This window comes from Carlito syrichta, unplaced genomic scaffold (assembly GCF_000164805.1).
Source record: "Carlito syrichta isolate Samal-C Ts95f unplaced genomic scaffold, Tarsius_syrichta-2.0.1 Scaffold308837, whole genome shotgun sequence".
Lineage (NCBI taxonomy): Eukaryota > Metazoa > Chordata > Mammalia > Primates > Tarsiidae > Carlito > Carlito syrichta.
The window spans coordinates 754,330-779,055 of record NW_007252933.1 but is presented as its reverse complement, the minus strand read 5'-3'; the positions used below and the strand labels follow the sequence as shown (position 1 = coordinate 779,055).

Sequence of the window (24,726 nt, the reverse complement as noted above, 5' to 3'; positions counted from 1 at the left end):
GGCAGGGTAATACCCTGCCCAGGTGGGGGGAGGACACCCCCATTCTCACCTGTGGCTGGGGGAAGGGGCTCCGGGTTGTCTGCTTCCTCGCACTCCTTCCCCCTAAAGCCAATGTGTTGCTCCCCTGCTGGGCAACAGCACACACTGGAGGTCCACACCCTCACTGTGTCCCACCCCCTTGAGGGGCCGTGGGGAGGGGCCTCAGGCTTGTGTCAGTCATGTGGACCACGCAGAGTAACTCCCCGGAAACATTCATAAGTTTAATCCACGCCAGTAATAAAATCGCATTACATTTCTCATAAAATAAATGTTCCCATTTATATACAGAAGACAGACTGTACAGGCCCAGCCTGGCCCCAGGACGGGTCACACACAGACGGGCGGTGGTGGTGGAGGAAGGGTCATCTCTCCCATCGAGGACGGAGAAGTTCGAATGAGGCAGGAGAGCGGCTGGCTGGCCTGCACTGGCAGAGTGGCCGGCCGGCCGCCCAGGCGGGTGGGCAGGTGGGCCGACAGACAGACGGGCCTGGAGGCCAGGCACCGGGCGTTACTGAACTTGGGATTCAAAGGTGCCGTTGAGCTGCCCCTCCTCATAGTCCATCTGACACAAGATCATGTTGTTCTTCAGGAAGAATTTGTCTCCCACACAAAATCTGGAAAATGCAAGCAAGAGAGAGAAGCCATGGGAGGGGGGCTCAGTGGGTAGCGGGGGCTTCAGCCAGGATGCAGCCTGGCCCAGGAGGTGGGACATATGAGAGGCAGTGATGGGGATTCCAGAAGGGATTGCCAAAAGTCCCATAGCAAAATGGGTCAATTACCCTGGGCCAGCCCTACCCTTGGTCAAGCCCTGCAGCCTGGGTGGTAGTAGGACAGTCAAATGGGCAAACCTGGGCCACAGGTCTTCGACAGTCAGGTCTCCTGTGGAGGAGAGGGCCGGGGTCTGGGAGCGTTGGCAGGGAGGTGCAGGGACAACTTACCCCAGTCCCGGAGAGGGAGAAAGCGAGGACAAATAAACAGAAAAAGACGGAGAGGAGAGAGATAGAGAAAGCAGAGAGGGGAAAAGAGGGAGGGATAAAACGGTTGCTTTTTCCATCCATCTATCCCTCTCTCCAATTTAAGGGGATGGGCTCAGTAAAGGACATTCTTCCTCAAAACAGAATCTACAGCATCCTCCCAAGAAGTGACCCTGTTTCACTATCTCCTACCCAAGGTCGGCCCCGCTTAGGTCTCCTAGTCCTTCTCATGCATTGGAGGATTCAGTCCTCTCCCCAGAGATGTCCCCAGGGTGTCTGAAGCCTTTAGTGAGACCCCAGGATCATTGGCCCAGACCCAGCAGATCCCAGTTCAACCACCAGATGGCGCTGTAACTTCACCGAGCCCTCCTAGCAGCGTGTCTGGGCAGAGCTCCCAGCCTGGTCCGCGTTCATTCCCTGTAAGTCCCTCTGGGCTTCATCCTCTCTGGGAGGACTTGTATGAGTTCCTACCTTACCTGGGGGCTCCTGAGAAAAGGGCTTGCCTTTGGAGCTAGGCCTCAGCCAGGGCTGAAGGGCTCTGGCCCCTTAGGTCCCAGGGGTCTCCCACAGGGCTGGGACACAGAGCAGAGACCAAAGAACAGAAATGAGGCTGGGCTGGAACCAAAATCACAGGAGTGGAGTCCGGAGTAAGTGGCCATTCCCTGAAGGGATCTTACCGTCCAGTGAGAACCCTCTCTCACTGGAACATATATGCATGAACACACACAGACACAAAGGAACAAGGATACATTCCACTTGTACTTGTACATTTAAAACACATGTGCACAAGCACACTCAGCCCTCACCTCATCATGCACACAGAGGACACATACACAGACCCCTTCTTGCACACAGATGTTTAAAAACACATACATGCCTGCACATCGTGACCATTTATTTATTTTTTAGTTGGGGTCTTAATCTGTTGGCCAGGCTGAAGTGCAGTGGCACAATCATGCCTCATCACAGTCTTCAAGCTCCTGGGCTCAGATAATCCCTCCACTTTAGCTTCCTGAGTAGCTGGGACTATGGGTGCATGCCGCCACACCCAGCTAATTTCTATTTATTTATTTTGAGTCAGAGACTCACTCTGTCACCCAAGCTGGAGTGCAGTGGTACGATCACAGCTACCGCAGCCTTGATCTGCTGGGCTCAGGCAATCCTTCCACCTCAGCCTTCCAAGTAGCTGAAACTACAGGTTCGTGCCACCATGCCCGGCTACCTTTTTGATTTATTGTAGAGACGAGGTCTTGCTGAGTTGCCCAGGCTGGTCTTGAACTCCTGGACTCAAGTAATACTCTCGCCTCCACCTCCCAAAGTGCTGGGATTACAGGCATGAGCCACTGTGCCTGGTTAATTTTTTATTTTTTTTAATTTTTGCTCTTTTTGTAGAGACAAGGTTTCACTATGCTGCCCAGGCTGGTCTCAAACTCCTGGGCTCAAGGAATTCTCCTGCCTCAGCCTTCCAAAGTACTGAGATGACAGGTGTGAGCCACTGCACCTGGCCTGGACATTTAAAAAACACATGTATGTGTGCATATTAATTCCTTCATGCAAACGTACCCACTTGTATATGACATTTAAAAATACACATGCACACTCACACGATGTACATGCAGTGAACTCATGTGTACTCTCACCCATTACAGTCACACAGAAATATGCCACACAAAGGTATACACACCCAGTATTGGGTATACACATTTGTCCCCAGTGCTCAGGCACACACAAAACCCACAAAGCGCATGCATGCTCACAACAACGTGCACACACACACACACAGAACTCGCATTTGCACGCATGCCTCCCCAGTGCTCCTGGCTCAGCCCAGCAGGCTGCAGGCAGGTGTCTGGCAGGTGTACCGGGCCCACCAGGCCGCACTCACCTCTGGTTGCAGAGCTGACAGGCGAAGCAGTCTAGGTGATACACGTTGTCTCGGGCCCGCATCACCATCTCAAAGGCTGGGATCAGCTTGCTGCAAGCGGCGCAGTTTCCCGTGGTGCCGAAGAGCCTGTGAGGGCAGGGTACAGAAGACTCAGAGGCCTGCCAGGGAGCTGGGGGTCAAGGGAGTTGCCTTCATTCAAGGATCTACCCATCCCCCAGCCCTGTGGGCTTGGCAGGGGAGGGCACCCATGGCAGCGATCGGCACCTTCAGGGATGGGATGTAGGGGTCAGGATTTGACTGATACAGCCTTTCCCAAGGCTCCGCCTAGGCTCCCACTGGAGACCCTCAAGCACTTGAAGCCACCAGGCAAGCACAAGACTGGCCCCTGAGCAACGGCTCCAGACACATAGCACAAGCATGGATTTCAGAAGCAGCCTGCAAATCACGGGCTGTGTGTTTTTAGGCAAGTCACTTAGTCTCTCTGAGCCTCATTTACCTCAACTGTAAAACAAAGACTGAAAGACACCCTTCACTGTGTTGTGAAAACCTGCAAATTCTCAGTCACAAATCACTAGGCAAACACTTGGGTATTGTTTACTTCATGTCAGGTACTGTTCCAAGAGATTTACAAAGATCGACTCACTTAATCCTCACAACAACCCTTTGAGGTGCATACTATTATGATTCCCCGTTTTAAAGAAAAATGAGTCAGAGAGAGAGACACAGCTCGTCAAGTAACAGGGTCTTGCTCCCGAAGGGGTGCTCTAGACCACTTCACGATGGCACTGCCCACCTTTAAAATTACAGCGCTTCAGCCAGGTGCAGTGACTCACACCTATAATCCCAGCACTTTGGGAGGCCGAGGCGAGTGGACTGCCTGAGCCCACAGGTTTGAGACCAGCCTGGGCAACTTGGCGAGACCTTGTCTCTACAATAAATCAAAAAATTAGCCAGGTATGGTGGTGCACGCCTGAAGTTCCAGCTACTTCTTGGAAGGCTGAGGTGGAAGGATCACCTGAGCCCAGCAGGTCAAGACTGCAGTGGCAGTGAGCATGCCACTGGCAGTCCAGCCTGGGTGACAGAGTGAGACTCCAACTCAAAATAAAAATAAAAAATAAAATTACAGTGTTTCGTCAAATCCTTTTTCTGCTACAAACTCACTGCATCATTTACCTAGGTCCCTTTTTTTCTTTCTCTGAACCCCTAGTTTATTCTTCCATGAAACGGGGATGGATGAGCCTGCTCAAAAATGCTTCTCACACAGAAATGAACCCCAACGGAAGCACCAAGGACAGCTGACACAAATGCCTCTCTGAGGCAGGCACCCCTCCTTACAGCTGCTGGCTGCAAAGCTCTAGGGACCAGGAGGTCACTTCCTCCCCATGCAGGCCAATCCTTGGCTGGACGTTCCAGTGGTCTGAGCCAACCAGGCTCCTCCTTCTTTTCCGCACACTGGCGGAACAACCCCAAGTGAGGTAAGGGGGCTGAGAGGCAGGCGAGAGGCCCCCCCTAATCCCTGATTTGTCCAGCTCAAGCCCAGGCGCCTGCAGACGAGCTTGGCTCCATTATTCATCAGCCTGAGCTGCCTGGTGGCTCAGATTAAGGCAGACAAAGGCTGAGCCACAGCATCTGCCTGCCAAGAGGGGCCTTTCTTGCCACCAGCCCAATGAACAGTCGTTGCGGGGTGGGGGGAGGCTCTGGACAGACATTCTCCGGGACTGAGCGGCTCACGGAGACCACTCGCCTACTCCGGCCGGCTTGCCTAGGTGGCTGCGAAAGCCATTCCTTGCCTCTGTCAGAGAGTAGGAAAATACCTTCATCCCTTGGAGCTGGCAGAGCCCAGGATGCTTGTGGGTGCTTTGGCTCCTCAGCCAAGACCACCCTGCATTGTGGTCCACCCTCTCTGAGTCATGTGCACCCATCAGATCATCTGTCACCTCTCCCTAACCTGGTAGGGGCAGCCCCCAGGTGATGCCCTAACCCACATGGAGAGTTCGGGCATCACCCTAACCCTTCCAGGTACCCAGGAGCATCCTTAACCCCTCCTCCTGGCCTCAGCCTTTCCCCTCCTGCCCTGGCCAGGAGTGCTAAGTCACGGATTCCATTTTACTGCATCACTTTTTAAAAAAAAAAAACTCCTGCAAAAGGAAGGAGTGAAGAGAGAGGGTGCCGGTAGATAAATCTTAGGACTTTCAGGGAAGCAGAGAAGCATCTACTGATAACCCAGCCCCTCAACATGCCCAGACCTGAGCAGAGGGAGCCCTAGGAAGACCTTGCCCTGACCTGTTAATTAATGCGATGGGCCCTCCTTCCCCCACAAGACCCAGCCACCATCCAGCAGCCTGCGACAGAGCCAAATGCAGGTGCTGGGTCTCAGCCAAGGCCCTGCTTTGTGGCCTCCTTCCAGCCCTGCTGATGTCATAAATGGCCTCAGGGAGGGTTAATTGGGGGAGGTGGCCCCAGGGAATAGGATGTAGTTTGTGGGGAAGGCAAGTTAGAGCTCAGAGGAATGCAAGGCAGGGAAACATCGTTTCCTCGCCACTTCACAGAGGAGTAAACTGAGGTTGGGAGAAGGTTAGAAGCCAGAGCCTCAGAGCTAGTTCACACCCAGGACTTTAAGCTCTGACATCAGGGGTCCTTCTCCTAGAGTATGGCTCCTGCCAGGCTCTTGGGATTAGGCAAGTAGGATGCCTAATCCCAAGGGCCACCTGGAAAGGGAGGGAGTTGTGCACTGGGAGAGAGGTGGGAAGGACTCTCAGGGAAGCCGGGCCCCGGGAAGTCAGAACTTGCCCACCTGGATCCTCAAATCCCCTCGGAGGTGCCCCCTCCAGATTCCAGGAACAGGTGGGTCAGAAGCATCTGACAAAGGCAGGGGCCCTCAAGAAGCTTATCTCAGGTGCCCAACGGCTACAAATGCCGACCCCGGACCATGCTGCACACTGAGTCCCAAGAGCTGAAGACACGGGCCTGCCCCCCGGAGGCTCCTTGGGCATCTGGGGTAAGCAGGGCAGGGGCAGGCCGGGCAAGAACGAGTGGACACACAGGCTGCACACATGGCATACTGGGTCTAGAGCCGGGGGCTCAGTCATGCTGGGCCTTAAGGACAGGGGCCTTCCTGAGCAGGTCAAGGGCTGGGGAGGTTGGAAGGTGGCCCACCTCAGGTAGTCGCGTCGGCACAGGATGAGATTGGCCTTGGTGTAGAGGGTGGAGCCCACCTCACCCAGGCGGCAGTCGCAGCAGGCACACTTGAGGCAGTCTTCGTGCCAGTACTTGTCCAGTGCCTTCAGCAGGTAGCGGTCTTTGATTTTGCGGTTACAGCCCGCACAGCCCTTCTGCTTCCCTTTGGGCTGGACGGAGAGCATCGGCACACCTGCAGGTGGACAGACACATGTGAGCACACATGGGCCTGCAGCTCTGGGCCTTGGGACACATCTCCCTAGAGATGGGGAGTTCTCTGCTCTGTCTACTACCACCTCTGGATGTGGGACTCCCAGGAGCCCTCCCTCTCTCCCCAGTAACCTCCTTCCCTGGCTCTGGGTCCTGTCTTTCAGGCTGCCTGGTATGGCCTGTTGCCCTGGCCCAATGAAGGGCCCTCCGGAGGCTGCTGGCAGCAATGGGAAGCCCTGAGTCTGCCCTACTCCAGGGCACACGTACAGGCCCCGGACTGGCCTCTCTGATCTGTACCTCCCCATCCCAGCCACCATCCCCCATGTGACTCTGGGGTCCACCCCTTCAGCCTCCCCAGTTTTCCAACAAGTCCCTGGAGTCTACCCTTCTATTGGTCCCCATCTCTCCAAAAGACCCCTACTCCCTCCAGGGTTCCAGAATTCTCCCATCCCCTCGTATCCTTCTTGTTTGGGGTCCCTTCTCACTGTCTGATCCAGAACAAGCCTAAGCCCCGCTTATGAAGTCACCATCCCACTGGCTCCTCCAGCCATGGGCCTAAGAATGGAGTCTCCTCACACATGTGGGGTCCACTAGAACTCCCAGATCTCTGTGCCAACTCGAGTTTTCCTCACACTGCCTGCTTGTATGTTTGACCATTTTAACCAAATAGGCTACAGACGCTTGGTCTATTCATGCAGGACTGGGAATGTCTCGAGAAGGAAGTGAGATGCCCCCGGGACACACTCAGGAGGCAGCAGGAGGCCCTTGAACTCCAGGCAGGTGACGGAGGCAGTTCAGGGAGGCCTGCCTGGAGCTCCCCTCGAGAAGGCTTCAGCGAGAGCCACACTTCTACCTGCCCTGGTCTGAGGGAGGGGAGGTTCCAAGCCTTGGCTCACTCTATCAGGATAAGAGTGTTTGAACCACTAGCCCCCTCCTGGAGCTCAGAGAAGCGTCCTGACATACAAGAAAGCACCAAGTATCAAGGGCAGGAATCTCAACATAGTGTTTACTGCAGGGTCAGAGCTTCCCGGCAGGCAAGCATGTACACTCACATACACCGCACATACACAAGCCTGGACATCTATGTAGATCCATGAGGCTTGACCGTGGTGAAGACTAGACTTGCAGAGAAGTGCAGGGGCCCTCAGAAGCCCCAGCACGTGACTTCCGGGGGCAGGGAGCCTCTGGGAGTTGCCTAAGAAGCCACATGAAGACAAGGATGTGTATGCTCCTTCCCTGACCACAGCAGAGCTGGATAGAGGGGTTGACTCTTGGGTCCACCCCTTCTGCCTCCCCAGTTTTCCAACAAGTCCCTGGAGTCTGACCTCCTACTGGTCCCCTCCTCTCTAAAGAGCTGTCTCCAGGGCTCCAGAGCTCTCCCCATACCCCAGAATCCTTCCTCTTCCACTCCTCACCTCCACCCCACCCCCCGCCCTCACTGTCCCCAGCCAGCATCTGAACTCCTGGGCCACTTCCCTTCCTTCCACATCCCTCTTCAGGCTTCGAGGAGAACCAGCCACCATGGGGCCTCAGTCTCAGAATCCACAGATGTCAGGTCAAAAGAACCTCAGAATTTTTCCAATCAAATGCTCTCATTTTACAGATGGGGAAACTGAGGCCCAGATGGTCAGAGGGGCTAGTGTCAGTCACCCTTCAAGCTGGCCCCGGAGCTCCTTCCCCTTTCCTGCGCTCTTTCTCGGATTCCTCCTGGACAGGTGAGGGGCCCTGCAGGCTGCAGTGGGCTCTCTTCTCCCGCCTCCCTCTAGTCCCTCCAGGGCCCGTCTGCTTGCTCGGAAGTTTGCTGCCTAATTTCCTTAATGTAGCTCTAAAGGTTAATTGGTCTGAGAGAGTGATGGGGCTCAGGACGACTCTGTCCTCAGGCCTGCCTGTATCTCCTCCAGCAGGGTCCAGCCCAGGCTCGGAGCTCCTGAGAAGCCTGTGGAGGGCAGTTGGGGGGCAGGTACCCCTGAGAGCTGAGGGGGCCTGTGAGGCCCCTTCCAAGGACTGGCCTACAGGGAGGTGTGGAAATGGTTAACATAGCTGGATGGGGGATGGTTAGGGACTTCCAAGGGTATGACTATTGTCCCTGAGGCCTGCTTAGAGAACACTCAGCCAGCATAGCTGTAAATATAGATGGGGAAATATCACGCCAGCTCCCTGCTACAGCCCCTACAAAGGCTAATGTTTCCTTGTTCACTTGGGCTTGCAGCAGGTCTGGGCGCCTTCCCAGGGGTCCTGAGCCCCTCCCACTTGGGCTATCACCAGCTGGCAGGTGAGTGGCTGGAACATCCACGTGCAGAGGCTACACCGAGCCCACTAAGTTGTAGCCCAAAATGAAGGGGGACAGTGAGAGACCCCAGTACTAGGAGCACCTGTCCCACTTGCTCTCCATTTGGCTTGGCTCCTGGACAGGCTGACTTCCAAGCTTGGACCTCAGCGTGCCTGTTCACAGAGACTATGAGACTGTGATCTATAGCACCAGACAGCAGTTGCATCACCAGGGACCTGGCACCTAGAGGGCCCCGTGGAAGCCAGGAGAAGTGAAGCCATAAGTGTCCCAGGTTCTCCCCACCAAGCTGAGCCGTCATGCAGGCAGGTCATCAGTAAGGCCCGGGAACCTCTCTTGGGGATGTTGGGCTCTGGAGAACTTTTATAGAAGCCCCACAGCTTTTACCAAGCTGTCACACATCTACAAACATGGAACACCAGGATCAGCCTGGCTGAGGGAACCCCAGAGCTGAGCTTTCCCTGCCTGGAAAGGTTGTAGGCCTGGGAAGGGCCTGGGGCTGGATCCCAGAACTGCAGCCATCTGGTTGTGGGGTCCAGAGCAGACCCCCTGGTTTCTCTGGGCCTTCGTTTCCTCATCTCCCCAAAAGAAAAATGGAAACAATTGCTGGCTTCTTTCAGGTGGGTGGAAGAGCTCTGGGGTCAAGTGGGACAGCAGAGTCACTTCCTTATGGAGCACCCATGCTGTGCTTGCTCTTGCTTGGCTAGGACAGGAGACTTGAAAACACCCTGAAAAGATGTAGGGACTTTAAGGGGGGGCCCTGAGGTCTCCTGCTCCTACCGGCCTGGGTCCTCATTCTTTCTCTTCCTCCCCAGCCCCCTCCCCAGCCCGCCAGCCTGCCCCCTGCAGACACCTCTTCCCTCCTGCCCTCCCCAGCCTGGCTCTGGGAGCTGAGCCTCGGGCCATGCACTTTCCATTAAGGAGATAGCATCCCTTTGCTGAAGTCCATTTGGGATCCATTTTAGTGTTATCTAAAAATCAAATCTACATGGTAATCCTTTTAATGTACTCCTGACTTTAGAAAAAAAAACAGCTTTGCGCTCCTTCAGGAAAGGTTTTAAAGCATTACCCAGTAATTACTACTCACCCATGAAAACACTGATATTTTACAATGGCTGGTGTTTGCGCCTACACGCACGCCTGGGCACACACTCAGATGCGTGCACTGGGCCCCGCAAAAGAAACCAGTTCACTCAGCCTGGGTGCCACCCCTAAGTCTCAGAGTGTTGGGGGAATGACATTTGAGGGAGACAAGCTAAACTCCAATCCCTACATCTGGGGAGAAGGGCATGGAGGTAGGGCTGTGAGTGGAAGGAGGCCACCAGGCTGCAGAGTGAAGCCTCCTGGTCTGACTCATCCGGCTGCCAGACACTCACCCTCAGTTCTTTAATCTGGGGGAAAGCCAGACAGTCCAGGTGACAGGGAGGGACTGCCAGAGGTCATCCTGCCCCTCCCACACTCTTCGTCCTGCCAGGAGAAACACCCTGTTCTTCATATGGACCTCAGACCCAAGTTGACACCTCTTGCCTACATATCCCAGCCCAGCTGCCCCTCAGCTCCAGCGCATGGACTTGTCCAAACTGCCAAGCCTGAGGGCTCCCAGTCCTGCTGGTGCCTCCAGCTTGGACAGAGCTCCCAATGAGCTCCTCCAAGGCCAGTCTTTCACCTCAGAATTCTATCTCACCAGCCCCAGGTCACTCTAGGCTATTCCTTGTGGTTCCCTTGCTGGAGGCCACTGTGGTCACCCCTGGCAACTCCACGGGGTATCTGAGGCCCCTTCCCCATGCCAGAGTGTCCTGCTGCTTGGCACTGCTGAACCCACTTCCTGAAGGATCCTGGAGCACAGCTCCTCTCTGTCCTGCAAATGGTTCCTGTCTGCTGTGTCCCAGGCCTTCACTCTGCTACTACTCCAGGAAGAAATGCCTTTATCCTGCCTGTCCCCATTCTCTCTCAAAGGTCAGTCAGCATCAAAGCAGAGCTGAGGCTAAGAGTTTGGACCTTGAAGTCAAAGAGCCTAGTTTTGAGTGTGGGAAGGGCCCGGGATCAAATCCCTCTATCTTTCTGTCTTGCATCTGTGAAATGGAGGCCATCACGGTCACTTTCTACTCTGACTGTGGTGAGGACAGGGAAGTTGTGTGCACGAAGCCACAGCACAGAATCTGGCACGGGGTGGGGGTGGGGGTGGGAGGACGAACAGGAACTGGCAGTTCCAGGATGCCATCCCTGCCCTGACACTTGTTTTCTTTTTCTTCTAACTTTTTATTTTGACAAAATCTCAAACTTTCAGAAAAGAATTAAGAATAGTAGAAAGAATTTCTGTATACCCTTCACCCAAATTCTCTAAGCAGAAACATTTTCCCACATTTGATTTATCCTTCTCTACCTACCTACCCACCTACCTATTTACCAACCTACTTACCTATAATTTTTTCCCTGAATCATTTCAGAGTTGGTTTCAGACACAAAGAAGCAATATTCCTAAATACTTTTGTTTTGCAAATACTTTACTAAAAGCAAGGACATTCTCTTACATAATCACAGTACAATGGTCAAAACCAGGAAATTATCACTGACATAATATTATTATCTAATCTGCAGGCCTCAGTCAAATTTCATCAATTCCTTCAATAATATCTCTTATGGCAAAATCCTGGGTCATGTATTGTATTCAGTTGACAAGTTCAGTCTACTTAAATCTGGAAGAATTCCTGAGTTTTTCCTTGTGTTTCAAGATACTGGTATTTTTTAAGAGTTCAGGTCAGTTATTTTATAAAATATCCCTCAGTTTGGGTTTGTCTGACACTCTTGACTGTGTGGCCTGAATTAATTCTGTGCCTCAGCTTTCTTTGTTTCTTTTTCTATCGAGATGAGATCTCACCATGTTTCCCAGGCTGGTCTTGAACTCCCAGACTCAAGCAATCCTCCCATCTCAGCCTCCCAAATTGCTGTGATTATAGGTGTAAGCTACCACACCCAACCAGTTTTCTTTTTTGTAAAATGCGTATGAAAACAGCACTCATCTCAAAAAGCATGAGGAATAAAGGAGTTAATATGTGTGTCATGCTTAGTACTTACTAAGCCCAGCAGTCAAAAGTTAGCTCTGATTAATGTCACCCTACTCACACATGGAAAAGGACCTCAGTCACAGCTCCATCTCAGGACCCTAAGATAGTAAGGGACACTATTTTGAGGTATTCCACCATGGTTAAAGTCACACAGGCCACTGGTCAGAGTCCAGTTCAGCCCACAGGGTAGCCTAGCATTCAGTGTAAGTTTGGGCAGAAGAAGCCACCCCATCTGTCTAACAGGTTGCTCCAGTGACCACTCATGTGGAAGACAGCTGTGGCGGTAGCTCAGAGGAAGTCAGCTCAGGGGCTCAGGAGAACCTGTGGCTGCTCTGGGGAGACCACTGGGGACACAGGCAGGTGTAGTCTTGGTATTTCTTATAATCTCTCAACATGCCTCAGCACTGGCTCCACACCAGTGCCCAGGCATTCTCCAACTTGCTACAGGCCCTGCCCAGAGACTACCTAGGACAACATAGCTGCCCTGTGCAGCTCTAGGGCATCCCTTCCTCACCATGGGCACCCTTCCTTCCCTCCCTCTGGAGCAGGCAGAGAGCCTGCTCTGAGCAATCTGCACAGCGATAATGCTGACTGATCACCTACCAGTGTTCTACTTCTAAGTACTTTACTCACAACTGCCTATGAGACAGGTACCGTTATTATTCCCATTTTAACAATGGGAAAACTGGGGTGTAAGAAAGGGTAAGAACTTTCACAATTAGTAGGTGACAGAACTGAGATTTGAACCCTGGCAGTCTGTCTCCGGGACCCAAGCACTTGACTCATCTGCTGTGCTGCAAGGCTGTATGCTGAGGTGCTAAGAGACCCAAGCAGGAGACCTTACAGAGATGAGACCCACAGAAGGTGTGTGGCAAGGGCCACACAGCTGCAGGATACAAATTCTTACCTCTGTACACATGAGGAGGGACTATGTCTGTTTTATTCTCCCCACAACATTTAAATCCAGTACTGAGCATAATGCTGGTATTCAGTAGGTACTCATAAGTCGCATGAAAAAATATATATACCCATGTATCCAAGCACACACATGCATGGGTATGCTCGTGTAAATCTACACCGATGCACAGATGCACACATGTGCACAAGCAGTCACATGCACATTTACTGCCTTTCAAAAGACTACAGTTCCAAAAAGGGGTCAGAGCTCAAAATCAAGATCTGACTTCAAGACCCACAAGTAGGAGGCCTGGAAATAGGAGAGTGGGAGTCCTAGGTTTTGCCCACATGGATCCACGTGGCACATCAGAAATTATCTAGATATTCAGTCCCACAATCCTCACACCCACTTTAGCTGCTAGTGGGAGAAGGCTCAGTGGACCCTGGGATCCGGGTCTCTGGCACTTGCAGGGTGCTCTGCCTGCCTGGGCCCACACTCAGACCTGGAACTGCCAAGGAGGAGCCTGAACAGAGCCTGCCCGCGGCCCCTCCTAGGCATCAATCCCCTTTAATAAGGAAATTTGAAAGTGTAATCTAATTCTGCAGAATCTCTTTAAATCTCGTTTTCTCAGAAGTAACTTCATTTCGCACGGACACATCCAGCCTTGTGAGAAGGCCTCCATTTCACACCAGTTTTATCTCCACAATTTCCCGTCTCACTGCACTCCTATCCCAGGGCCTTGCCATGCAGCAGGCGAGGCCTGAACTAATAGCATTTCCTACTCATTTGGAATCAAAAGGCAACGAGAACAACTGTTGAAACGCGCGGCTACAGCCACCCAGAGCACGCTCATTACCGCCCCTCTGCACACCTATTCGCAGGCGGCGTGTTCACTGGGGAGGTGGAGAAGAGATGCAGGGGCAGGAAGAGGAAGGTTGGGAGGCTGGGCTCGGCCCTGCGGTGGTGGTCAGCTCAGTGGAGAGATTGGCACTTTCACCTCTGGTGACCCTCAAGGGAAGCTGCAAGGAGAGGCAGAGTAGTGCAGACCGTAGGCCCTGTAGACACAAGGCCTCAGGTTAGAGTCTGGCTCTGTCATTTCCCAGCTCTGCTTTAATTTACTCATCCTACTAAATGAGGACAGTGTACTTTAAAGCCAGGGTCCCCAACTCCCGGGCCATAGACCAGCACCAGTCTATGACCTGTTAGGAACTGGGCCACACAGCGGGGAGGTGAGCAGTGGGTCAGCAAGCAAAGCTTCATCTGTATTTATAGCTGCTCCCCATCACTCGCATTACCGCCTGAGCTCCGCCTCCTGTCAGATCAGTGGCAGCATTAGATCCTCATAGGAACCCTACTGTGAGCTGTGCTTACGAGGGATCTAGGTTGCACGCGCCTTATGAGAATCTAATGCCTGATGATCTGAGGTGGAGCTGAGGTGGTGATGCTAATGCCAGGGAATGGCTGTAAATACAAATTAACATTAGCAGGGAGGTCTGGCTGCACACACCCACCAGTCTGAGGAAAAAATGTCTTCCATAAAACCGGTCCCTGATGCCAAAAAGGTTGGGGACTGCTGCTTTAAAGGACTGAGGATTAAATTAGATAATGGACATGTGGGATGTATAACAGTGTTTGGCATAGTAGCTAAAGCAATCCACTAAGAAAACATAGGCATATCTTACAACCCCAAAATTCTAATACTAGGTATAAGCACAACAGAAATGAGAGCTTATGTCCATCAATACAGACACACAAGAAAGGAATGTTCCAAGTTTTCTTCATAATAGTCCCATAATAGTTGAAAACAATATGAATGGGGAAACAGATAATAAATGATGGTATATTCATACAATGGAATAGTTGCTACAGTGAAAATGAATGAATTACTAATACACACTGCCTGGATGAATCAGGCAGTGTAATGTTGAATGAAATAAGTCAGACCCCAAAACGCATGGTCAAAACGTATATATTGTATAATTCCATTTGATCTGATGTTTCTTGAGGGAAGAGAGATGTATTATCAACTGAGAGGAGGCATGGGGAAGCCTGATTAGTATTGAAATTCCTATACCTTGATCTGAGTGTTTAAATGGGTGCACACTTGTGTAAACATTCAATGAACTGAACATTTGAGACTTGTGCATTTCACTGAGTATATGTAATACTCCAATTTTTTTTTTAAAAAGTACTAAGATGGAGATACTCTCAGTCAGAACTCTGTATGCCCCTTCATAAAACCCACCACTTACTCAGCCATCACTGTGTCAGGTGCTGGGCCAAGCTTCTCGCATTAGTCATCTTAGTGAGTCTTCATAATAATTTTCATGTGCCAAATGATTACCCCCACTTCACAGATGAAAAAACAGAGGCCCAGGAAGGTTCAAGCCCTTCGCCAAGGTCACATAGCTCAATGGGTGCAAGGGATTTTTCCTCCTGGCCTGTCAGACTCCAGAGTTCAAGTTCTCATACAGCACATACCCTAAGGCCCCCCTGCATAGGCCAGGTTCTCCAGCACAGCTTACAAGCCTACAGGTGCTAGGGGTGGGGAGTGGGGCATGTTCAGAGCAGGGCCTGGAATAAGACTAGGAGGAACAATTGCCCAAGCAGGATACTGCCTCCACATCTGGGTGGGCCATGGGCCAGTTCTGCCCACCTTTTGGTCCTTCAAAATCTATGGCTGCCATGGGGTCTTGCACAGGGAAGGGCCAGCAAGGGAACATGGACTATAAGCTAACTACAAAGAGGACAGAGGGCTGAGAATAGAGCAGGAAAGCCATGTAGAAGCAGAGCCGAGATGTCTGCATTGCAGCCTTGAGAAGGGAATAAAAGCTTTGAGATGGCACGTGTCATGAAGAGGCGAGCTGTAAGGGGAGAGCTGGAAGTTCCAGATCCAGGATCACAATAGTGGGGTGGAAGCCTTAGCCCACAGTCAGGAGCTTGTGTGCGAATGAGGAGATAGGGGGGTGGTAGAGGGAGTCCTAGTCAGGAGCCCAGCTCAGGGGGAGACATGGAAGGGAAGTCCAGCAATGCCTGCCTTCTCTAAGCACCAAGTTCCTCCTGGACTCTGAAGCTCCCTGCAGGAGGGAAAACCTAGGGAAAGCACTACCCATTTGCCACCCCAAGCATGTGTGGCCACTGCAGCCATGTTCAACTGGATGATAACAGACTACGTCGCCCCAGACTGAGTGCGTGCTGTGTGCCAGAAGCTTAGGCTTGTCATGGCCCTGAGATCAGATCAATCACACAACTTCCCCAAGGGCAAGCCCGAGTGGCCAGGTCAGGCTGCAGACCAAGTGCCCTGCATCCTGATTGCTCTATCCCATGGCCAGAGGCAGCATTGCACCATCCTTTTCCCAAGCAATGAGCAAGCAAACTTTTTCTTGGTCCCAATCTGGATCCTGACAGAAGTCTCTGGAATGCGCCTTGCAGGAGGAATACATCAGGCGGCTGATCCCCAGAGCCCAGCATGTTCCTTCAGGCCATGCAGGTCAGAGCCTCCCAGAGGAGCTATTTCCTCTGCAAGAGTATGAAGTAGGAAGCATTTTTACAGTGTGTTCTGGTGGAGAATAACCTATCCTTAGGAAAGTTGCATCTAAAGCCTGAACCCACTGTGACCTTCAAGTGTCCAGCGATGAAGGGGCTGAAGGGCTTCCTTGTTAAAAGAAGCTGAACTCAGCACAGCTTGGTTTGGGGCAACAGCCTTAGGGTACTGTCTTAGTCCATTCAGGCTGCATAGCAGAATACCACAGGCTGGGTGGTTTATGAACCACAGATATTTATTTCTCACAGCTCTGGAGCTGGGAAGTCTGAGATCAAGGCGCCAATAGATTCTGTGTCTGATGAAAGCCCACTTCCTAGTTCATAGATGGCCACCCTCTTGCTGTGTCCTCACAGGGTGGAAGAGGCAGGGGAGTTCTCTGGGGTCCCTCCCAAAAGGGCATTAATCTCATTCACGAAGGCTCCACCCTCATGACCTAATCACATCTCCAAAGACCCAACCTCCTAACATCATCACACCAGGATTAGGTTTCAGCACATGAATTTGGGGGGACACAAACATCCAGACCCTGGCTGGGATTCAGCTGAGAGCTTGCAGGAAGGCCTGAACAATGCACTGAGATTCTGGAACAAGTGCAAACGGGGTCAGCTCTCGTAGCTTCGGATGGTTTTCTGCAATTCTATAGTGAGGAAATTTACCAACATCAGAAGCTGCATGAGCTCCTTGGAGTTTTGTCCCTTGGACTGAGGCTTAAGCTAACTGCACAGTTAACTGTGACTTGTTGTCCCTCTCCAGCACTCTCTTCCAATCTTTGGTTATCTCTATAAAGTCTCAGGCATATCTCAGAAGCAACAGGTCCAGAATAAGATACCTAACTTCCCTAAATCTGGTCCCAGTACTCTTACCCCAGGGTTCCTCTCAAGGTACCTACATCATCATCCACCCACATGCTCCGGCCAGAAACTCAATTTTGTCCTCAGACTTCCATCATCCTTACCCGCTTCCCCTACCAACTTCTGCTTCCCAGCCCACTTGCTTCCTCCCATTTCCAGAGATACCACACTATCTAGCCCCCCACCAGCCTCCCACTGCCTACTACCCACAACCCATTCTTTGCACAGAAGCTGGAGAGATTGTTCAAACAAATCAGGACGGGCCACTACTCAGCTCAAAACCCGTCCATAACATCCAGTGGGCTGAGAATACGTCCACATTCTCCATTTAGCCTGTCACAGCTTCATGAGAACTGGCCCCTGCCTCCCTGTCCCATGCTGCACTACAACCACACTCCAGATCTCCTTCCTACTTCAGGGTCTTTGCACATGCTATTACCCACTTCCCAAAACACCCTTCCCTGCCTCTTTGTAAGGTTGGTTCCTTCTGATCATCAAGCTTCAGTTTAGATGTCATATCAGAAAAACCTTTCTTAACTTCCTAATTTCCTTATTTAAGTGGCCCCTCCCATTGGTAATTTCCTTCTGAGTTTTTCATCACAATTTGTAATTGTCTTACATTTCTGGGAGCTTACTTAAGAAAAATAATTACAAAAGCCCCTTGAAGGTCTGTTCTGGAGGCTCTGTCTGTCTTGTCCATCGCTGTGTCCCCAGCATTGGCCCCACATCAGTCACTTTTTAGCCATCAATTCAATTTATGCATGGAGAGACCGAATGGAATCTATCCAGATGTTACCGGCAAGAATCTGCTGGCCAGAGTGGGCTGATTCAGACAGGCAGGCTCCCCAGAAATGAGGCCTTAATCAGGCTCGTGGCTGCCCCTGTGCCACACAACCCCAGGTACCTGCAGCTATGCAGCCCTAACAAATACAGCATATCCACTTGCAGCAGCACCTGGGTCCTGCCTGTCGCAACCTAGTTTTTGAGAGACCTATCCCAGGGCTTCAGCTGAGACATAGCAGCTCTCATGCAAATATAAACCTTTCATCCCTCAGACAAAGGAAGAACAAAATTCCGTCCTTCAGCCCCTGCAGGTCCATGAGGAATGAAACCTCTACTCTGTGACTCCCTTTACACATAAATACTCCATCCCACCTCTCAGGGAGAGCAGGCAGAGCAGCAGAGCTCAGGCATCTGTGTATCACTAGTAGTTCAGGCCTGGACATCCCTCCTTGATACAGACCTAGCCTCCCTAACTTCCCCGAGGATCCTTTTGGCTTACAATATGACCACTTGCCAGGCATGGTGGCTCATGCCTATAATCCTAGCACTTTGAGAGGCCAAGGTGGGAGGATTGCCCGAGCCCACAGGTTCGAGACCAGCCTGGGCAACTTGGTGAGACCTCATCTCTACGATAAATCAAAAAATTAGCTGGGTGTGGTGGCGTGTGCCTATAGTTCCAGCTATTTGGATGACTGAAGCAGAAGAATTGACTGAGCCCAGCAAGTTGAGGCTGCAGTGGCCATGAGTGTGCCACTGCATTCCAGACTGGGTGACAGAGTGAGATTCCTACTCAAAAAACAAAAACAATATGACCACTCTTCCCCTCCAGCATAGTCTGAGCCTCTGGGGACCAGTGGGAGGAGATGGCTCCTGTAGGAGGTTCCCATAGAAAAGCCCCAGGCCCGAGCCTTTTTCTACCTGTAGCTGCCACCACCCCCACCCCCATCCTATCCTGCGCTGCTGGAGCCAGCCCCCAGGTCCCCTAAGAGGATGCTACTTGGAGCTGCACAGCTGTGGGGACCAGTAGGGAAGCATCTGGAAGCTGTGTTCCCCTGATAGCAACTCAGCTGCTCCCTGGGCACCCGCAAAGCCCACATCACCCATCTAATGAAACAGGGCTCCCAAGGGGCCTGCAATCTCCACAGAGGAGGAGGAGGACATGGACTCTCAGACGAGTCTCAATTTCACAGCATCAGGGACGTGAGCTCCAGCGCGCTGAACCAGAAAACGAGAGTCTGGCAGGAGCCGCAGACACACCGTGAGCACCAGGGGATCAGAGATTAGGGCCCTTCAAAATCAATTTTGAATTCAAACTTTTAAATGTGTTCTCCAGGCGCAAAGAGAGGACCCTCCAGACAGGCTTGGCCTAGCCAGCTGCTGGGTCCTGCTTTCTTCATGAAGGGGCAGCCACTGGGCTGGATGAGGGGAGGGAGGGTGAGGGGGCTTGGGGGAGAGATCCCCATCCTGCCCCTAGGAGCAGCAGGGACAGGAGTCCCTTGGCTCTTGCTCTCCTGAGATGGCAGGAGCCTGCCTGAAGTGCTGTCCTGAGGCTTCCTGTTGAGGCCCTGGGGGCTGCTCCAGTCCTCCTTCATAGACCTGGATGGGAGGAGTTGAAGGTCACATGAGCCAGATCCTCCCCCGCCCCTGGCTGAGGAGGCTCTGGAGCACCAGGGGATGAAGCCACTCAGAACATAGGCTTGGGAGTCAGATAGCCAGGGATTTGCATCCTAGACCAGCCATGGGCTCCGGGGGAGAAGATCCTTGTTCAGAAGTGAATTTCCCTTCTGGAAGCCTGTTGGGAGAAAGCCTGCTGGGAGTGTCTTGGAGCGCGGTCCCTGTGAAGTGAGAGTGGTCTGAAGCCCCCCAGCGCCAAAGGAAAATGTTGCCCCTTGTGTGAGTCAGCAGGGCAGGCTGGCTGCTGGGCAGGCTGGTGTGACCCAGGCTGCATTATCCAAGGCCAGGTGTCTGCAGTCAGGGAGTTGACAGTCATGCTATCTGTCATCTGTCAGGCCACGTGTGGAGTACTGAGTACCAGCGGGGCCCTGCACTGTGAGGTGACAGGGATACACAAGACAGTAGGTCTCACCAAACACCTGAGAAGAACAGACTGTTCCAGACAAACCTGGGAGAAGGCCCTCGGGCTTGCATAAGGAAGGTCTCAGAGGCTTCGGCCCACAGAGGATGTTCCTGGCAGCCCCAGCTGTGGCCCCCGCTCAGCAGCTGGGTCCCTGCTCAGCCGCATTTGTGCTCCCATAGTGGGTGCCTTCCCCATCTCTTGTCAAGGACAAGTCTCTCTGACTCCACTGACCCCCTCAGCCCCAACCCCCCAGTTCTCCAAACCCCAGGCTATCTCCTGAGACCAACATGAGGGACTGCAAACCACTCTGCAGATGAGAGTCAACAGATGGAGGTCATCAAGGCCTTGGGCCTACAGGGGTTTCTGGGGAACCCCTTCTGGAAGGAGGAGCACTGGGAAAGGAGGCTGGGGTCACCAGACCTCAGGTGGGGGCAGGGGCTCCCCGGCCCCTCCTTGGGAGTATGCTGCTGGCTTTGCAAGGAAATTACAACACGGGCCTGGATAACGCTCCTTTTAGTTACAGCATAAACTGCGGCAATAAAGCGTACCTGGGGAATGTTTAGAGAAAGCACTAATGATTTCTTCCCCAGTGGTTAATAAATTCACTTCCAGATCAATTTGTTCACGATAGAGCCCGGCGAGCGGAACCCGCACGGCGGGCACAGCCGAGTGTGTCTTTTTCAGTATAAATGATTTATTACGATGATTAGCGGCACATAAACAATTTAAAATACAACGCTAATTAGTTTGGGGAAGAAAGGAGGGGAAAAGCCACCCTGCCTCTCTCCCCATTATGTTCTACTTCCCTAAGTGTGTACTTTTTAATTAAATCCAAATGTCACAATAAATTTAAAGTGTTTTATTACCACTCGGGCTAACTGAGGCAGTCATGCAAGCCCCCGACTCAGACATCTGCAGGCTGGGTTGGGGGGAAGAACGGAAGGTACCAGCAGAGTGTGTCCACACACTCTCACACGATGAGAGATCTCTCGAGATCCCTGGAAATTCCTCATGGTCTCCAGCAGCCCTAAAAACCCCAGGACTGCCCAGGGGACACCCCCCACCACTGCTCACCTTTCTGGCCAGCCCAAGTGAGGTCTCCTCCTTAAAGCTGGCTCTGAAGAAGCCTGCCCTTCTTGACAGTCCCATAGTACCCCACACCCCTCACCCCTCCTCATGTGTGTTGTAACCCGAACCTGCTACCCTCTGTGTGCCTGGCATCATGCCGGCACTTCATATACACATCTTACTAAGTCCCTGTTCCAGTGCTATATGTTGTAATTATTGCTTCCATTTTATGGATGGGGAAATTGAGAGGTGGAGCAAATTATCCAAAGGCACACAGATAAAAAGTGGTCTTTTTCCTTCTTCCACAGCACAGAGCCCACTGGCTATGTCTGGGCCCTGACTTCCCAGCACCCACGATGCAACACAGAAGATGGCAACTGCTCAGACAGGGCCCTGCCTTGCAGAGACACAACCGAGGCTGGTGAGTCTGGGTTCAAGTCCAAGCTCTGCCACTGAATCATAATGTAAACACAGTTAAGTCCTTTTGCCTCTCTGAGCTTCAGTTTCTTCGTCAGCTAAAGAGGAGCAGTAACAACCAACTCACAGGGCCAAAGAACAAAAATGGCTAAAGCAGGCAGAACAGCTGTGCAATCCTTGCCAAGTGATGCAAGTAGAGATTACACACAAAAGACTTGGAGATGAGCAGAGGTCAGGACTAACCCCATTTCATAGATCAGAAAACTGAAGCCTCCAGGACGAAGGACTTCCCCAAGGTTCCCATGAACTCCAGGAGCTCCGCAGGGACCAGGTTATGGGCAACCTTCCTTCCAAAAGCTCAGCCAGTCAAGGATGGCTTCTCTCCTAAACACTCTTGCACTATTCATTTGAATTTAAAAACAAATACCTCTAAACATTGAGTTTTCATATGACCCAGCAATTCCACTTCTAAGTATATGCCCAGGAGAAATGAAAACATAAGTTGCCCGGCATGGTGACTCATGCCTGTAATCCCAACACTTTGGGAGGCCAAGGTAGGATTGCTTAAGCCAGGAGTTCGAGGTTAGCCTGGGCAACATACTGAGACCTCATCTCTACAAAAATCAAAAAATTAGCCTGGCATGGTGATGCATGCCTGTAGTCTCAGCTACTCATGGGGCTGAGGCAGAACGATCATTTGAATCCAGGAGGTTAAGGTTACAGTGAGCTGTGATCATGCCACTGTACTCCAGCCTACATAACAGAAAAAGACCTTCAACTCAAAAAAGAAAACATAGGTCTTAACAAAAAACCTGCACATGAATGTTCATAGCAACATTATTCCTAATATTCATAACAGCCAAAAAGTAGAGACAGCCCAAACATCCATCAATAGATGAATGGATAAATAAAATACAGGGTATACATACAATGAAATATTATTTGGCCATAAAAAGAAATGCAGCACTGAAATATGCTACAACAAGGATAAACTTTGAAAACATTAGCCGGGCATGGTAGCGCGCGCCTGCAATTCTGGCTACTCGGTGGCTCAGCCTGTAATCCTGTGCCTTTGGGAGGCTAAGGTGAGTGGATTGCCTGAGCCCGCGGGTTCGAGACCTGCCTGGGCAGCAAGACCTCATCTCTACAATAAATTTAAAAATCAGCCGGGCGTGGTAGTGCACGCCTGTGGTTCCAGCTACTTGGAAGGCTGAGGTGGAAGGATCGCCGAAGCCCAGCAGGTCGAGGCTGCGGTGGCCGGCAATGGCCACTGCACTCCAGTCTGGGCGACAGAGTGAGACTCCAACTCAAAAAAAAAAAAAAAAGAAAACATTATGCTAGGAAAGAAGGCAGCTACAAAGCCCACATATTGTATAATTCCATTTATATGAAATGTCCAGAATAGGCAAATCTATAGAGACAGAAAACAAATTAGTGATTGCCAGGGCAGGAGCAATGGGGGGTGATTGCTAATGGGTATGGGGTTTCTTTTGAGGATGAAGAGAATGTTCTTGGATTAAATAATGGTGATGATTGTACAACTCTGTGAATATACTAAAAACCACTAAATTATACATTTTAAAAAGGTTAATGTTGTGGTATGCAAATTTCTCAATAAAGCTGTTATATACTAAAACAAACAAACACAACATAAACATTCCTTTGAGAACAAGAAAAACCAGTTCATAAAGAATTGAGTCTTGGAGCAGGGGAGGAGGCCACCTGCTAGGCGGAGGGGACCTGGCCCACCAGACAGGGCAGGGGTGTGCAAACTCAGATCCAGGCCAGAAAGGAAGACAACAAGGCTGCCTTTGGAAGGAGAGAGGACACCATGCCCAGGCTAGGAACAGCACCCCTTGCAGCTAACCTCAGAAGGTGCCTCAACAAGATGGAGCATCCTTGCCAGCAGGGGGAGCTGGGACCACGCTGTGGCAGGGGACGTCCACCTGCCCCAGTCTGGGGGAATCAGCGTAGTTATGGTGGCTCAGGCCTCATCTCAGACCAGCCTCCAATTCTCCCACAGGTGAAGAGAGCCCCACGGAGGGGACAGGACAGTTCTGGTCTCTTGAGCAGGATATTCGGGCCTTGGGGCAAATGGACACATGCCCATTTTTCTAGTCATGACGCTGGCTCCATGAGTCTACACGAATTCAACATGATACGCTGACTTGGGAAGCTTCCCCTTAGGGAAACTACCACTGAACTTCTTTGAATTTCTCTCCCAAAGTTCTATGGGGCCCAGAGCTGAGAAGATCTCTCGGGGTAGGAAGTAGCAGGAATGGCACTGTGTTCTCACCAACAATTTCCTCAGGTAGGGACAGTATTGCCCAGCTGGCAAAACACATGAAGACATTTTCTCTCATTTGAGTTCTGTGCAGGGGACAGAGAGGATGCTCTGGCCCTCATTTATGTGTGAGGAAACTGAGGCTCAGAGAGGTTAAGTGGTTTGCTCAGGAACACACAGCAGTGAGCGGTAGAGCAAGACTTGCCTGAGATCTCAGTCAGAGGACAGCAGAGCAAGACTGGAATCCGCATCCATGCCTACTACCTCCTAAGCCCAAAACAAGTTACCTCTGCAGCAAGTAGTCAGGCTCTCACACAGCTACTGCTTCTTTCCAACAATTCTAGATTTCAAATCTGCACATGTCTGAGCTGGTGCTTCTGGGTGTTCTCTCCTCTTAGGGTGAGGGGTCTGAATCCTGCACCCAGAAGGGAAGCCAGAGCTCTTGGGAGTATGGGTCATGGGGAAAAGAGTGGGTACCCTTGAGACAGGATGGAGTGGCTGGTGGGTCCCTAAGCCCTTGGCAGCTGGGCAGGGCACCCCAGAGAGACAGCTCACTGCAAGCAAGGCCTCAGTTCCCAGATCACAAGAAGGTGGCTCTATGGCCTCAGACAAGTTCTGCACTTCTCTGGGCTGAGCTTTGGCACATTTAATTAGGGGGCAGATTGTATAGATGTAGATAAGGGTAGGAAGACCCTGAACTAAGCCTCTTTCCCAGAATCAGGAGATTTTGGAAGAACCAGTCTGAGAAAGAAGATTGCCCCAGAGTGGGAGGGACAAGAAACACTTGTCCCAGACAGATAGAGGGAGGCCAAAGGAATTGGGAACTGGCCCACAGGTGGCTGGGCAGGTCTGGACTTGCTGCTTCCCCATCCCGGCATAATCTTGCCTGTGTCAGGCCCATGAGCTTTGGCTCACTCCCTCAGAGCCTAGAAAGCCAGGAGTGTGACCTAGTCATGGCAGTAACAGAGGAGAAAGCACAGGGTCAGGGGAAAACTTCAGGCCAAAGCTGGGCTGGGCAAGCAGGGTCCTCAGGGACAAAGGTGGGTAAGGACAGGCTTGTATCCAGGGACACTGGTCTACCTTCGCTGGAGCTCGGCTCCAGCTCTGGCCATGAGTCAGACCCTGATACTAAGAGCTGAGAGGCTCCAGCCAAGATCCTGACCAGTG

At 51.8% G+C, this 24,726-nt stretch overlaps 1 protein-coding gene across 1 annotated transcript in view; it reads right to left on the bottom strand.

Annotated features, from left to right (window-relative positions):
• Positions 1–235: 235 nt before the first annotated feature.
• The window catches only part of LMO1 (LIM domain only 1), a 39,067-nt gene continuing 14,576 nt past the window's right edge, over positions 236–24,726 (bottom strand). Inside the window, exons 2-4 of the mRNA XM_008066057.1 lie at positions 6,055–6,268; positions 2,899–3,024; positions 236–653 (exon numbers count right to left, since the gene is read on the bottom strand). Coding sequence (XP_008064248.1) covers positions 548–653; positions 2,899–3,024; positions 6,055–6,268 — 446 coding nt within the window. The 3' untranslated portion in view covers positions 236–547. The remainder of the gene's footprint in view (positions 654–2,898; positions 3,025–6,054; positions 6,269–24,726) is intronic.